At 42.1% G+C, this 16,899-nt stretch overlaps 1 protein-coding gene across 2 annotated transcripts in view; it reads right to left on the minus strand.

Annotated features, from left to right (window-relative positions):
• The window catches only part of stox2b (storkhead box 2b), a 179,910-nt gene that overhangs the window by 17,084 nt on the left and 145,927 nt on the right, over positions 1-16,899 (minus strand). For both annotated transcript variants that reach the window (XM_060915247.1, XM_060915248.1), the window contains exons 2-3: positions 14,897-15,049; positions 703-2,959 (exon numbers count right to left, since the gene is read on the minus strand). In XM_060915247.1, coding sequence (XP_060771230.1) covers positions 703-2,959; positions 14,897-15,049 — 2,410 coding nt within the window. The remainder of the gene's footprint in view (positions 1-702; positions 2,960-14,896; positions 15,050-16,899) is intronic.

A 16,899-nucleotide genomic window follows, 5' to 3' on the forward strand; every position in this document is an offset into this window, starting at 1 on the left:
TTCTCCATTGGGTAGAGTGACGTAATACACGTAGGATAAGCGATATGATAACAATATCGCATGCGATCAAACCAGATGAATGAAACCCACTAGAAGGGAATGGAACATGTTTTTATTCTAGCGATAAAGTGTTCTGTATGTATAATAATGTACCATGCTGTACTGCGTTGTCCAGTGGAAAAGTACTAGAGGAGTTGCTGTTGTGCAAAATCAGTTTTATTGTTAATTATGAAGTATTGTTTTTGTGCAAAACTTACACACCATGTATGGTGGCATGTGATGATTTTCTTCAGTCAGAAACACCTGCTCAAAATATCTTCACATGCCTTTTGGTAGTGGCTTACCTGTAATATTTTGTATACGTGGCTTTTTATATTTGTGCCACTGCTTTATTAGTGAAAACATTTCATTTCACAGTAGTAGTAGTAATCTCATTCACAGAGGTTGTTACCACTGACAAAACAGTAAGAGATGTGAACATTCTGGACTAATGCTAATATTTTATAGAACGTACGTCAAATTAAAAAAAAAAAAAGATCCTACTTGTCACGGTGAGTTAAAAAATAAAAATAAAAAATTGTGCTGAAGTACACTGACACTTTGTCTATTCACAGAATAGCATACTGCTCCAGTTCAAGCAGGAGAACTACTCTGGCATCCAAACAAGAGTAGGAAACCCAATACTGGACCTGAGTGCCTTACCGTGGGGAATTAAATCCACTGTCCACAGTCACACTGCTGGAGTCCATACTGTCCAGACGTGTGGAGTGGGCTGACTTCTGGCTGTTGCTGCTCTCGCCCTCTTTGGGACTGAGAAAGGTGAGGTTCTTTTCAAACTTGCGCTGGAGGTCTCGCTCCTTCTCCCGCTCCAGAAGCCACTTCATTGTTCCACCACCTTCCAGAACTTTCTCCTCCACTTCTTTCTTATGGCTGGTGTCCTCAGAGTCATCATCTGATACGTTGTAGTAGTCAAAGGTGGTTTCCATGCATGAGGCTTGTTCTTGACCAGAGGATGATGGTACAGACAATGGAAGAGGATCCTTGAAGTGTTCTTCACTCTCCAGCACCTCCATGGACTTTGTGTGTGAGGATTTGTGCATCGTACCTGGCCTGGAGAAACTGCTTTCCACGTAGTCCACAGGTTTGAACAAAGTCTCTTGGCTGTAAACCTCTGCTATTTTGTCCAAGTCACCTGAGTCAGGGTTGTGTTGGTGCATCAAGCGTCCATTGGGCAAAGGCTCTGGCATCTGGTTTGACACAGATAATGCTATACTGTTCTGTCCCCTTGTAGAGTCGTCGTTATACTCTACAGGACGAGGTGAGGTTAGAATTGGAGCCGTATGTTCAGAAGGAATCCCTTTCCAGACACCATCTGTAAAATCATGGTTGGATTTTACTAGAGAAGAAGGAGCAGAGTATGATGCCTCATTTGCTGCTGTATGCTGGAAATAGTCATCCACGGGTGTTTTTAGGGAGCAGGCCTTAAGGTCAGTAAAGGCTGTTAAACAGTCTTTGCTTTTACTTTTCTCCAGAGTTCTACAGTGCATGGCATCCTCAGGGGCCCCCCTCCCAACATCAGGCACACAAATGTCAGAGTTCAACCTAGCAGCAGAGTGCATAGCACGAGAGTAATGGCCCTTCTGGGCAGACACCCTCAAAGTCCCATCATCAGTGTAATACCGATTCCGGTCATCTGGATTGCACTCAAAGTCATCAACAGTGCCTAAGAATGGTCCTCCAAGAGGGCCCTTGGAATTGTCCATGGAGCGTGACCTTTCTTTAGCTTTATCTGACCTTTCATTCCGTGATTTCCTTTCCTGGGTGTGACTGTGGCTGCGATGGACTTTGGAATGTGATTGCGCCCTGGATGGTTCTGGAAAAGGCATCTCTGTCCTTCTCTTGGCTAGCTCTCCTGACACGTCCCACTCTGGTGCTGTAGTGAAGTGTGACTCCACGATGTTTGGGTTGCTATGCACCATGTATTTTCCCCTGTTCCTCTCCATGGACATCATTGTCTCTCTTGGAGAACGCACCAGAGAGGAGCTGTAGAACCTGTAGTCTCTGTCGTAGGATATATCCAGGTTGGAGCCTTCAGACCGGTCCCCTCTTGAGGCACGTGTTTTGCTGTGGGATCGTGAGGATTTGCCCTGTTGGGCTTTGCGGTGACTACGACTGCGTTTGCTGCGAGTGCTCTGTTGAGCCGACGAGTTAGCTTTGCTTCTTTGAGCCTTCTCCTCCTCTAGCCTCTTCATCACGGCTGTATGCCGGGCCAGATTCTCAACCGTCAGGTCTGGGTTGATCCGTCGGATGATTTCCATCTCGACATCTCTTGGGACAGTGCTAGGTGTCTCCTCGTCCCTCAGAGGCCACTCCTCAGGAGGAAACTGGGCAGAGAATGTAGCAAGATGCTTCGACTTGTCCTTCTTGAAGCTCAGCCTGAAGAGCTTCAGGCCAAACTTCTTTGATTGCTTCTCACTGCCACCACCACTGCTGCTCCCATCCCTCTGCCTGCTGTTGGGACATTCAGTCTTGAAAGCAAAGCTGTGTGTACTTTTGTTCTTGTCTAAGGACTGTTGAGGAGGAGGAGACACTGGGTGTGGGGGTTCCTTATGCTCCTTGGACCTTCTCTGCAGTGTGGAGTTGTGTGTATTGGGCACATCCTCTCGGTAGCCATCGCTGTAGGGGTCAGCGTGGTTTTTATGGTGTGATCGTTCCCTGACACAGCCTGAAGCAGAGGGCATCACGGTGCCAGAGGGAGGGGAAGCGCATGGCTGCATACCACCTGGTATCCTCTCATCCAGATGATACCACTTGCTATTGGTGTGAATGAGGGAGGGTGTGATGAAGTACGTTTGTGGGGTAACAATGAAATAGCCCTCTGGGGTTGGATAAATCTTGCGCTCACGGACCAGCATGTTGAGGGTATGGCGCAGGACCTCAAGGCTTGGAGTTGGGACTCCTGCAGGAAACACACAAAGCAGGTTAATTGTTCTACCTCTAATAATGGCACAGACATGAATTAATATGTGTGACTTTAAGGTAGGAAGGGATAGGAAGAACCATAATACAATAGCCAAATAGCCATAAGAATGAAATAATCTTGTCACATTATGAATTCCTCCTCTAAAAAGCATAAAGGAACTTGGATTAATGTACCAAGCATGTGATTTGTTCAAAGGTTGCTGACATTCATCTAGGAAATATATGTGGGAGAGAAATTAAAGGGAAAAAACGGTGGCTCTGTTATGTTAATTGAGAGGGAACTTGGTGCAAATCAATCTTATGACTGATCATCTTTATCCTATGGTGAGACATTTCTATCCTGATGGGTGTGGTTTCTTCCAGGATTACTCCAGCTCTATCCACAGGGGACAAGGGTTCACGTAATTGTTTGATGAAAATTGCTGAAAACTGTTGAAAATTGAATGAAAATTACAACCCCAATTCCAAAAAAGTTGGGGCTCCGTGTAAAACGTAAATAAAAACAGAATGCAATAATTTGCAAATCATGTAAACCCTATATTTCATTGAAAATAGTACAAAGACAACATATCAAATGTTGAAACTAAGAAATGTTATTGTTTTTTGAAAAAATATATGCTCATTTTGAATTTGATGTCAGCAACACGTTGAAGCAAAGTTGGGACAGGGGCATGTTTACCGCTGTGTTGCATCACCTCTACTTTTAACAACACTCTAAACATTTGGGAACTGAGGAGACCAATTGCTGTAGTTCTGAAAGAGAAATATTGTCCCATTCTTGCCTGATATACAATTTCAGTTGCTCAACAGTTCAGGGTCTCCTTTGTCATATTTTGCGCTTCATTATGCACCAAATGTTTTAAATGGGAGACAGGTCTGGACTGCAGGCAGGCCAGTTTAACACCTGGACTCTTTTACTATGGAGCCATGCAGTTTTAACATGTGCAGAAAGCAGTTTGGCATTGTCTTGCTGAAAGAAGGAAGGCCTTCCCTGCAAATGATTATATCTGGATGGCAGCATATTGCTCTGAAACGTGTATATATCATTCAGCATTAATGATGCCTTCTCAGATGTACAAGCTACCCATATCATGTGCACTAATGCCCCCTCATACCATCACAGACGCTGGCTTTTGAGCTGTGTGCTTATAACAAGCCAGATGGTCCCTCTCCTCTTTAGCCTGGAGGACATGGTGTTCATGATTTCTAAAAAATAATTTCTACTTTTGATTCGTCAGACCTCGGGACAATTTTCCACTTCGCCTCAGTCCATCGTAAAAGAGCTCAGACCCAGAGAAGGTGGTGGTGTTTCTGGATATTGTTTATATCTGGTTTTAACTTGCATTTGGGGATGCAGTAATGAACTGTTTTCACAGACGATGGTTTTCTGAAGTGTTCCTGAGCCCATACAGTGATTTCCACTACAGCCACGTGTCTGCTTTTAATGCAGTGTCTCCTGAGGGCCTGAAGATCACACGCATCCAATGTCAGTTTTTAGCCTTGTCTCTTGCATACAGAGATTTCTCCAGATTCTCTGAATCTTTTAATGATATTATGGACAATAGATGATGTGATCCCCAAATTCTTTGTAATTTTACATTGAGGAATGTTATTCTTAAATTGTTGCACTGTTTACCCACACAGTCTTTCACAAAGCGGTGAACCCCTCCCCATCTTTACTTCTGAGAGACTCCGCCTCTCTGGGATGCTCTTTTTATACCCAATCATGTTACTGACCTGTTGCCAATTAACCAAATTAGGTTTTTTTCTTTTTTTAATATTACACAACTTTTTCAGTCTTTTGTTGCCCCGTCCCAACTCTGCTGAAATGTGTTGCTAATATCAAATTCAAAATGAACCTATAATTTTCATCTCATCTCATCTCATTATCTCTAGCTGCTTTATCCTGTTCTACAGGGTCGCAGGCAAGCTGGAGCCTATCCCAGCTGACTACGGGCGAAAGGCAGGGTACACCCTGGACAAGTCACCAGGTCATCACAGGGCTGACACATAGACACAGACAACCATTCACACTCACATTCACACCTACGGTCAATTTAGAGTTACCAGTTAACCTAACCTGCATGTCTTTGGACTGTGGGGGAAACCGGAGCACCCGGAGGAAACCCACGCGGACACGGGGAGAACATGCAAACTCCGCACAGAAAGGCCCTCGCCGGCCACGGGGCTCGAACCCGGACCTTCTTGCTGTGAGGCGATAGCACTAACCACTACACCACCGTGCCGCCCCCCTATAATTTTCAAACAATAAAATTTCTCAGTTTCAACATGTGATATGTTGTCTTTGTACTATTTTCAATGAAATATAGGATTTCCATGATTTTCAAATCTTCACATTCTGATTTTATTTGTTTTACACAGCGTCCCAACTTTTTTGGAACTTGGGCTGTATGTAAATTATATGCTGCGAACTTAAACACTAGATCTTAGTGCAATTGAAATATTTTGGAGTAACATGTTAGACAGCACTCTCCAACACCATCCATCAAAACACCAACTGAAGGAAAATCTTTTTGAAAAACCATGTTCATCCCTTCAGAGACTTGTATAATTGATGCCAAGGTGCATTTAGTCTGTCTGGTGGCTTGTGGCGGTCCAACACCTTACGAAGATGTTTTTTTCCTTTAAATTGTCACTCATCTGTCCAACACCTAAAGCATAATTATCAGAGTAAATCCAACCCTTTTTAATCCCAATACAGTACTCATTCATAATTACCACCACTTCATTTAATGTTCTAAGAAATGGGTGGAATTTGATATACCATGCAGACAACACTGCCGGGTCGGCCCTCGCTGTCTGGTTCATTCCTTTCAGGGTGTCACTTCACGCACATTGCGTCCTTGCCCTTACCCTCTGTTACATCATCGAGCTCTTAACGCGAGTCTGGTATGATGCAACACTTTCGACTACCAAAATATGCATGAGGCACTTACAGCATTAAAGGCACACATGCTGAAGAGGGGAGACACCAGGAAAATGTGGCTCGCTCTTTTTTTTTTTTTTAAATACAACTATTGCTATAAAGGCATAAGTTGATGTAATCATTGTGAAAGTACATCTGTTTGAAAAACACCCAATAAAAGGCTTATTGGACAAAGGTTTGCGGTTACCAGTAAGAACCGTGTCGTTCGTTTTTCTTCTTCTTTGACTCAAACTAGGCATACCAAGCCAACACTTCCCATCATACCAAGACACATACCAAGACACAACCCATCAATTCCATGAGCTAGAAAAGTACTAGACACAAAAGATAAAAGTCACAACCCTACAGGTGTGCCATGCCTGTTTGGGGATGTTGACATGAGTTTGTAGCTGACTGCTCCAATGCTTGCAGACATACATAAAAACAGGTTTGGTACAATGGGACTCAAACCATTCCCATGAATTCATGCCAATGGTTTGTGTCATTGCGGTAATGGCAAGCATTCTCCCAACCATCAGAGATTGCAATGATGCCACAGCCACCATGGCTAGGAGTCCATGAGAGCAAAATTGGTGGTGCTCTCTGTTTGGTGCTCCCTTGTCAATCACAGTGACACTAGCCAATCAGAGTCTTTGCGCTCATGTATGCAGAAGAGGGTAGTTAGCAAAGGTTTCTTCCAAGTGTTCAGCTGTTCTGTGACACAGTATGAACAAGACGTGGTAGCTGACTTCATGTGACTTGGAGGAAGCATGTGCTCGCCATTAGCCTCTCTGGTTGGTTAGTGTTGCACAATACAGGAGAGCTGGCTAGTAAGTGGTGATTGACTAAATGACCACATTGGGAGAAAATGGATGAAATTGAATTGGAAGTCAACAGGCTCCACCATCTATGGAGTTCGTTAAAATCTAGTACAAATTTCCTGTATTTGTCATATACATACATACACTCACCGGCCACTTTAATAGGAACTTGTTCTTGATTCTAAGATTCCTGGTTCTTGGCTGGCAGGAGTGGAACCCAATGTGGTCTTCTGTTATTGCATGCTGAGATGCTTTTCTGCTCACCATGGTTGTAAAGAGTGATTATATGAATTACTATGTCCTTCCTGGCAGCTCGAACCAATCTGGCCATTTTCCAACCAAAAAGGCGTTTCCACCCACAGAACTGTCACTCACTCAATGTTCTTTGCACCATTCTATGTAAACTCTAGAGACTGTTGTGTCTGGAGATGAGCAGTTTCTGAAAGACTCAAACCAGTCCATCTGGCACCAACACTTTGAGATCGCAATGTTTCCCATTCTGGTGTTTGAAAAAGTGAACATTAACTGGCGCTCTTGATTTGTATCTGCATGACTTGATGCATTGTGCTGCTGTCAAGGGACCGGCTGATTAGAGAACTGCATCAAACAGCAGGCGGATGTGTATTCTTAATAAAAATGACCTTGCTCAAAGGCCCAACAGTGGCAGCTTGGTGGTCCTGGAGCTTGAACCTTCTAATCAGTAGCCCAGAGCCTTTAACCACTACAAGTTGTATTACTCTATGAACATTTAAATAGCACAGCATCATTTCAACCCATTTAGTCCTAAAGCACTCCTTGACATGGCTTATATACATGTTAAAAAAAAATAAAATAAAACAACTACGACACTGAATGTGCTCAATATGTGACATTTCTTGTGTTACTGAATTACTTTCGAGTATAGCAGTCACTTAGTGCACATTCCACACAATTCATTTTAACTCTCAAACCCTGTGCAATGCTTGTCTTTGGAGCATATAAATTTGAGTTATGCGCCTCACATGGTTTGCGGCGTTTCAGTGCTGTAATTCTTCCGCCTTCTGAGACTAGCAGTGTTGTGGAACATAATGGGAGAAAGTCAGATGCACGGTTTTGTCTGCTGTAGTCTAGTGCACGGAAATCACATCTTACTGACCATTTCTTACCTTATCATTGATTTATGGCGAAAGAAAAATAAGCTTTCACATCCTGGCAACCGAAACAGAACTTTTTATGTGATCTTTCACAAGGAATCTTTCAAGCTATAAATTCAGGATATTATTCTTTAAGATCAAATCACAGGAGATCTATATACTGACCTTCTTAAAAAATATCCTATCCTGTTGAATATCATGCATCAAGCTCATTGTAAATCCTGGCTAAAGCTGTATACAGTGCACCATCGGCGTCACCTGACCCATTTTACGGGGCACGTGCCCCAGTACACTATATATCCGCTGTGCCCCAGTAAAATTTCCTGATCACGTTTCAGAAACAGTAATGTATTTAGCACTGCGGAATAACCGTATACAACTGATGCGTCCAAATCGCACCCATTTGTCTCGATTAAACTGCTGGCAGAATACTCATCACATGATTAACACACATACAGTGGTGCTTGAAAGTTTGTGAACCCTTTAGAATTTTCTATATTTCTGCATAAATATAACCTAAAACATCATCAGATTTTCACACAAGTCCTAAAAGTAGATAAAGAGAACCCAGTTAAACAAATGAGACAAAATTATGATACTTGGACATTTATTTATTTAGGAAAATGATCCAATATTGGGCGGCACGGTGGTGTAGTGGTTAGCGCTGTCGCCTCACGGCAAGAAAGTCCAGGTTCGAGCCCCGTGGCCGGCGAGGGCCTTTCTGTGTGGAGTTTGCATGTTCTCCCCGTGTCCACGTGGGTTTCCTCCGGGTGCTCCGGTTTCCCCCACAGTCCAAAGACATGCAGGTTAGGTTAACTGGTGACTCGAAATTGACTGTAGGTGTGAATGTGAATGGTTGTCTGTGTCTATGTGTCAGCCCTGTGATGACCTGGCGACTTGTCCAGGGTGTACCCCGCCTTTCGCCCGTAGTCAGCTGGGATAGGCTCCAGCTTGCCTGCGACCCTGTAGAACAGGATAAAGCGGCTAGAGATAATGAGATGAGATCCAATATTGCATATCTGTGAGTGGCAAAAGTATATGAACCTTTGCTTTCAGTATCTGGTGTGACCCCCTTGTGCAACAATAACTGCAACTAAACGTTTCCGGTAACTGTTGATCAGTCCTGCACACCGGCTTGGAGGAATTTTAGCCCATTCCTCCGTACAGAACAGCTTCAACTCTGGGATGTTGGTGAGTTTCCTCACATGAACTGCTCGCTTCAGGTCCTTCCACAACATTTCCATTGGATTAAGGTCAGGATTTTGACTTGGCCATTCCAAAACATTAACTTTATTCTTCTTTAACCATTCTTTGGTAGAACGACTTGTGTGCTTGGGGTCGTTGTCTTGCTGCATGATCCACCTTCTCTTGAGATTCAGTTCATGGACAGATGTCCTGACATTTTCCTTTAGAATTCGCTGGTATAATTCAGAATTCATTATTCCATCAATGATGGCAAGCCATCCTGGCCCAGATGCAGCAAAATAGGCCCAAACCATGATACTACCACCACCATGTTTCACAGATGGGATAAGGTTCTTATGCTGGAATGCAGTGTTTTCCTTTCTCCAAACATAACGCTTCTCATTTAAACCAAAAAGTACTATTTTGGTCTCATCCGTCCACAAAACATTTTTCCAATAGCTTTCTGGCTTGTCCATGTGATCTTTAGCAAACTGCAGACGAGCAGCAATGTTCTTTTTGGAGAGCAGTGGCTTTCTCCTTGCAACCCTGTCATGCACACCATTGTTGTGCAGTGTTCTCCTGATGGTGGACTCATGAACATTAACATTAGCCAATGTGAGAGAGGCCTTCAGTTGCTTAGAAGTTACCCTGGGGTCCTTTGTGACCTCGTCGACTATTACGTGCCTTGCTCTTGGAGTGATCTTTGTTGGTCGACCACTCCTGGGGAGGGTAACAATGGTCTTTAATTTCCTCCATTTGTACACAATCTGTCTGACTGTGGATTGGTGGAGTCCAAACTCTTTAGAGATGGTTTTGTAACCTTTTCCAGCCTGATGAGCATCAACAACACTTTTTCTGAGGTCCTCAGAAATCTCCTTTGTTCGTGCCATGACACACTTCCACAAACGTGTTGTGAAGATCAGACTTTGATAGATCCCTGTTCTTTAAATAAAACAGGGTGCCCACTCACACCTGATTGTCATCCCATTGATTGAAAACACCTGACTCTAATTTCACCTTCAAATTAACTGCTAATCCTAGAGGTTCACATACTTTTGCCACTCACAGATATGTAATCTTGGATTATTTTCCTCAAAAAATAAATATTTTTGTCTCATTTGTTTAACTGGGTTCTCTTTATCTACTTTTATGACTTGTGTGAAAATCTGATGTTTTAGGTCATATTTATGCAGAAATATAGAAAATTCTTAAGGGTTCACTAACTTTCAAGCAGCACTGTATATCACGTGAAACCACATGACTTGAGCTTCCCAATGGTGCTACCCACTAGTTACTGCGATAACCGGTTTGCAATAAAATTAACATCAATGAACTCATGTCAGATTTAATCATATTCTGCATACAGTTCTGCATCCATTTCCGCACCCGTTCTTGTCGGCGCAATACCTCACTGACTCCTGAGTTCACACGACAAACCGTACATCAAAATAAACAGCAGTCCCTATTGTTTCGAATGGTATAAAGTATTCATCTGGGCCTTTCTCCTTTCTCAAGTAATCTGGTTTTGAAATTACAGCAACAGCAAATTACAGCAACAGTTTGTTTCTCACTTCGGACTGATATTCTAATGTAGCTTACAATGCGTATTTAGGTCATTGCTCAGACATACAGTAGGCTATCCCACTATCATGATATTTACGTTGCCAGATTCCAGACAATCCACGCAAGTATGAAAATATATTTCGGTTGCCATGCTTCCTATAGTGGCATACATTCAAGAACATGGAAAATTCAGCGACGCAAAATGTTTTTCCTTGATCGAAAAGCCCATCCTTGGAAAAAAAAAAAAAAACAGATTATATCATTATAGCATGTAGATGGATGGCCCGTATAATGACCATCAGCTTAAAAGTATAGATAGTATCCCCTGAAAATAGCCTGGTTAATTTAGATTGATAATATCAGGAATAGAGTGGATGTTTTTTCTACTTCGAGGTGCATCAATGTAGGCAACTTTCTGTCCCTAAATATAAGGCGTACATTCTGTGCGTCCGTGCACGTCCATGTTAATGTACGGCACGTGCATGCAGCCAAGCGCACGAAATTGGAGAAAGAAAGTACAGTGATGCCACAAGTTCACGCAGCAAAAGTATATATTCTTAAGTGAAGCTGTATGTCCTATTGAGGTTTTTCACCCACGTGACCAAGTCATGTGATGCATCGTTAGGCTGCCATTTTGGACGTCACAGCTCGAATCAGTTTGAATGCGAGGAAGGCGACAAACGAAAAACATAAAAGAAAAAGGAGCGAGATGCAGAAAACACCTTCACTATCCAGCGACGTAGGGCATTTACAGGGCGAGCAGAGGGAGAGGTATTTGCAAAAATTGAGGTTAGCAGGCTTAGAGAACGACGTTTACCTGCTTCCACCAGGATTGTTCACTGACGTACGGAAGTACACGAAGCCCTCGTCTTTACCTGGCTTCGGCCCACATGATCTGTATACCTATGTCGTTAAAAACCCATCGCCATATACAGGTATTGATCTGAAAGCGTATAAGAGTTTGGATGCCTGCAAATATTTTGTATCAGGCTGGGTAACATGCCTACATCAGTGGGTCGTCCCTGGAGCCGGTGGTCGCCATCTTATTACAGCTAAGGTTTGTTCACATTTTCATTTACTTTCGGTCCTCAGGATAAACAAAATGTTATTAAATGTCATTGAAAAAACCTCTTAGTCTGTTGAGACATGGCCCGTTATAAATTTGCTGTTACCAGGCAATGACCAAGAACTGTATTATTAGGGTCGGTGTCTGTGTTGTAGCAGTGTACTAGCAGCTAGCTGTTAGCACTAGCTAATGTCAACAACATAGTAGCTAGTATGTTACTGTAGCAATGTTTACGTTCAGTCATTTGGATGACTGTTAAAACCTTTCAGTCTCAAGTTTTTCCTTTACTGTATTTACTAGTTTACTGTAATTATGATCCGGCAGCTATTTACACCGGATCCAGTGTAAATAGCTGCCGGAGTGCGCTCCGGCTTGCTCCCCCTCAAATTAAGCAGTGCACTCCGGCTTGCTCCCGGAGCGCTCCGGGAGCAAGCCGGAGCACGCTGCTTAATTTGAGGGGGAGCAAGCCGGAGCGCGCTCCGGAACCTTGGCCGGAGCACTCCGGGAGCAAGCCGGAGCATGCTGCTTAATTTGAGGGGGAGCAAGCCGGAGCGCGCTCCGGAACCTCGGCCGGAGCACTCCGGGAGCAAGCCGGAGCGCGCTGCTTAATTTGAGGGGGAGCAAGCCGGACCGCGCTCCGGCAGCTATTTACACTGGATCCGGTGTAAATAGCTGCCGGATCATAATTACAATAAACTAGTAAATCCAGTAAAGGAAAAACTTGAGACTGAAAGGTTTTAACAGTCATCCAAATGACTGAACGTAAACATTGCTACAGTAACATACTAGCTACTATGTTGTTGACATTAGCTAGCTTGACCTTCAAAATGGCGGACACCGGGGCATCACGTGACCCTGTGACGTCAGGTGAAATACCTCAATAGCACATTTCATACGTAGCAAGCTTTAAAAAAAAAAAAAAATTATATGGGTATTGGGGGGTTGCCGGGTGGGGTAAGGGGGTGGGTGGGGGTTCTGTTCCCCAGTAGAGCTTTATGTCTAGCAACGCCCCTGCAGTGCACAGTACATACATTTTGATGGAAAAAAAATCCAGTAAAGTTGTCGTGGAAAAAACCAAACACCTACAGCAAGTGCACATAAAGACCATTTTAAATTGTGAATGTTGCAGATAAAGGGAATTTTATTTAAAGGAGAACTGAAGTCATTTTTAAACCTGCTTTATTTCTTAATTAACATGTTATTCAATTACGTTTTCGGTTTTAGTAACCTTATATCGTGACTCGTATTGACAACCAATTGCAATTAAATATTATACTTATCGGCCTATTCGGTTTTTAGCCATGTTGAATTTAGTTCGTTTGGTCCACGGCAGGCGTCGCTTATCTGCGCGATCTTCACGAGACTTATGCAAGACTTCGAAATGTGAAGTGTCAGTGCCGCCATTTTGAAAACTGTTTTCCAAACGAAATATTGCACAAAAACGAGTTTAAATAACGATTACTGCCTACTTTTTTCAAACTTTCCTGATTGCTATCAAAACAAACAAAACTTCCGGCTTGATTACATCAGCATTTGAAAGAGGGCGCGTGCGTCTTTTGACAGCCCGTCACCAAAATTGCTCCCTACTCACTACACCAGTGATTCCCAACCACTGTGCCATGGCACATTAGTGTGCCGTGAGAGATCATCAGGTGTACCGTGGGAAATTATCCAATTTCACTTAATTGTTCCGAAAATAATTATTTATTTACTGCAAATAATTTGTCTTCGTTCGTCTATGCCAGCGACGTATAGTGACAGGCAGAACAATTAAATACTCTTCCACTAGATGGCAGCAGGTAGCTAATTAACCTGTGTATTTACCTTTTGCCATTCAAACAATAGAATTAGTAATGCTTCGGGTGTGACAGCGGTGATAGCGATGGATAAATATTTGAAAAGAAAACGTACACAATCCAAACTGGGTCCTGGAGAAAATTCTGACCCAGATGAAGGCCCTAGTATGAGTAGAGGTCAGAAGAAAGCAAAAAAGGTGATTTTCCACAACCTATCTATGCGAGCTGGGCTTTTCAAGCATGACTGCTATAAAAACTAAAAAAGGAGAGTGACTCAGAGCTGTTGAGGAAGATCTTTGTGTGTGTCTTTCTTCAATTCCTGCGAGTATATCAGCTTTGTGTTCAACTAAACAGGCCCAGGTTTCACACTGAGTAAGTAAATTGTGAGTAAATTGAGACTAGATGATCATTATATTTCATTATATATACTTTTTGTGACATTTTTGTTTGGTGGTGTGCCGTGGGATTTTTCGAATGTAAAATATGTGCCGTGGCTCAAGAAAGGTTGGGAAACACTGCACTATATAGTCAGGACGCCATTTTGTCGTGCTGTCTGAAACCTTACTGAGGATTTTTACACCCTATATAGTGCACTCAAAGTATCCCACAATGCATCACGAAAAGTAGTGTACAATACTGGTCACTAACCAAAGCAATATGTCCCATCATGAACTGCGGTCACGCTGAAAGAAATCAAATTAAAAAGTCTCAAATTCGATTTAATAAAAGGCAGCGGCAAAGAAGAAAGTATTCAGCCTTGATTTAAAAAAAAACAAAGATGTACAATAGGTAACTTGTATTGATTAATGTGGGAAATACGCTCAGTATAATATGGATTTATCACAAAAATACATGCATGTATTTATTATTTTGAAAACCCACCACCTGAGTGACCTAGCACCTTTTAATTGTGCGACAGTAATGACGTAAATACCAGCATGTATATAGTCCTCTATATAGTAATTCCCTATATAGGGAGTAGTGAACAAGTGAGCAATTTTGGACCCAGGGAACGTTGGCAGATGTTGGTCACTTTTGATTTCCACTGTATGTTTTACTTCCGTCCTGCGATGTCTCGCACAGGTCTCAACGAATCTCGTTTATGGCCATTGCTTTGACATACGGACTGATATATTACAGAGCATATTTCAAACACTCAACTTGCTATAGCAGTAACAAAATAGTTATCAAAAATGCTTTACTATATTTAATAAAATGAGAAAAATAGAATTTTGATAATAAAAAATTTGACTTCAGTTCTCCTTTAAAAGGCTAATTTATTGCCTGTGTGGACAAGCTTATACTAAGATATTAACAACTCCAATACAGCAATCATATAGCCAATCACATTGTGTTTCGGCAGCGAAAATCAGAGATTCTGACTCGTGTATTGAAGCTATCATGAAATTTATGTAAAGTAGAACCTGGGAAGCATGAAGCGAGATGCTCGATGAGGGTCTCCTGTGTGACGGTCTTGCGTGCAGAGTTCATGGCCGAGATGGCCAGGCACAGGATGTCCCCCAGCGGGATAAACTGGGACTGACTGATAGGAGACATGCTGATCGGAGACACATCACCTGCAGGCCAAAAAGACAAAGTGTCAGAGGGTCAAAGTGGCACTGATAGCACACGGATATATGAACACAAGTTGTCCTACAAAGAGGAATGAAGGAAAAAAAATTCCCAAAAAAGTAGCTTTTGCAGTAATATACTCTACAGCTTTGAGTCTTTCAGGAGAACAAGTTCATACACATCGCCTTAATGTACAATTCGTTAACAGACATTTCAAATGCATCTAAAATGAATTCAAAGAACTTAAATAACCAATGAGAATAGTTTCATCATGCACACCATTCATGAAAAATAATAATAAAGTTCTGAGTTATACAACCCCAAATCCAAAGAAGTTGGGACGCTGTGTAAAACATAAAAACAGAATACAATAATTTGCAAAATCATGGAAACCCTATATTTCATTGAAAATAATACAAAGACAACATATCAAATGTTGAAACTGAGAATTTTTTGTTTTTGAAAAATATATTCTTGTTTTAAATTTGATGCCAGTAACACGTTTCAAAAATGTTGGTACAGGGGGCAACAAAAGACTGAAAAAGTTGTGTGATGTGGGAAAAAAAAAACTAATTTGGTTAATTAGCAACAGGTCAGTAACATGACTGGGTATAAAAAGAGCATCCCAGAGAGGCGGAGTCTCTCAGAGGTAAAGATGGGGAGGGGTTCACCGCTGTGTGAAAGACTGCGTGGGCAAACAGTGCAACAATTTCAGAATAACATTCCTCAATGTAAAATTGCAAAGAATTCAGGGATTACATCACCTATGGTCCATAATATCATTAAAAGACTCAAAGAATCTGTAGAAATATCTGTATGAAAGAGACAAGGCTGAAAACTGACATTGGATGCGTGTGATCTTCAGGCCCTCAGGAGACACTGCATTAAAAGCAGACATGCGTCTGTAGTGGAAATCAGTGTATGGGCTCAGGAACACTTCAGAAAACCATCGTCTGTGAAAACAGTTCATTACTGAATCCACAAATGCAAGTTAAAACCAGATATAAACAGTATCCAGAAACACCGCCACCTTCTCTGGGCCCGAGCTCTTTTACAATGGACTGAGGCGAAGTGGAAAATTGTCCCGATGTCTGACGAATCAAAAGTAGAAATTCTCTTTCAAAATCATGGACACCACGTCCTCCAGGCTAAAGAGGAGAGGGACCATCCGGCTTGTTATCAGTGCACAGCTCAAAAGCCAGCGTCTGTGATGGTATGATGGTGCATTAGTGCACATGACATGGGTAGCTTGTACATCTGGGAAGGCATCATTAATGCTGAATGATATATACACGTTTCAGAGCGATATGCTGCCATCCAGACAAAATCTTTTTCAGAGAAGGCCTTCCTTCTTTTAGACAAGGACAAACTGCTTTCTGCACATATTAAAACTGCATGGCTCTATAGTAAGAGAGTCCAGGTGTTAAACTGGCCTGCCTGCAGTCCAGACCTGTCTCCCATTTAAAACGTTTGGTGCATTATGAAGCGCAAAATACAACAAAGGAGACCCTGAACTGTTGAGTAACTGAAATTGTATATCAGGCAAGAATGGGACAACATTTCTCTTTCAGAACTACAGCAACTGGTCTCCTCAGTTACCAAACGTTTACAGAGTGTTGTTAAAAGTAGAGGTGATGCAACACAGTGGTAAACATGCCTCTGTCGCAACTTTTTTGAAACGTGTTGCTGACATCAAATTCAAAATGAGCATATATTTTTCAAAACATAATAAAATTTCTCAGTTTTAACATTTGATATGTTGTCTTTGAACTATTTTCAATTAAATATAGGGCTTCTATGATTTGGAAATGATCACATTCTATTTTTATTTAGTTTATACAGCGTCCCAACTTTT

Source organism: Neoarius graeffei, chromosome 2, assembly GCF_027579695.1.
Source record: "Neoarius graeffei isolate fNeoGra1 chromosome 2, fNeoGra1.pri, whole genome shotgun sequence".
In the NCBI taxonomy this organism is placed as follows: Eukaryota; Metazoa; Chordata; class Actinopteri; order Siluriformes; family Ariidae; genus Neoarius; species Neoarius graeffei.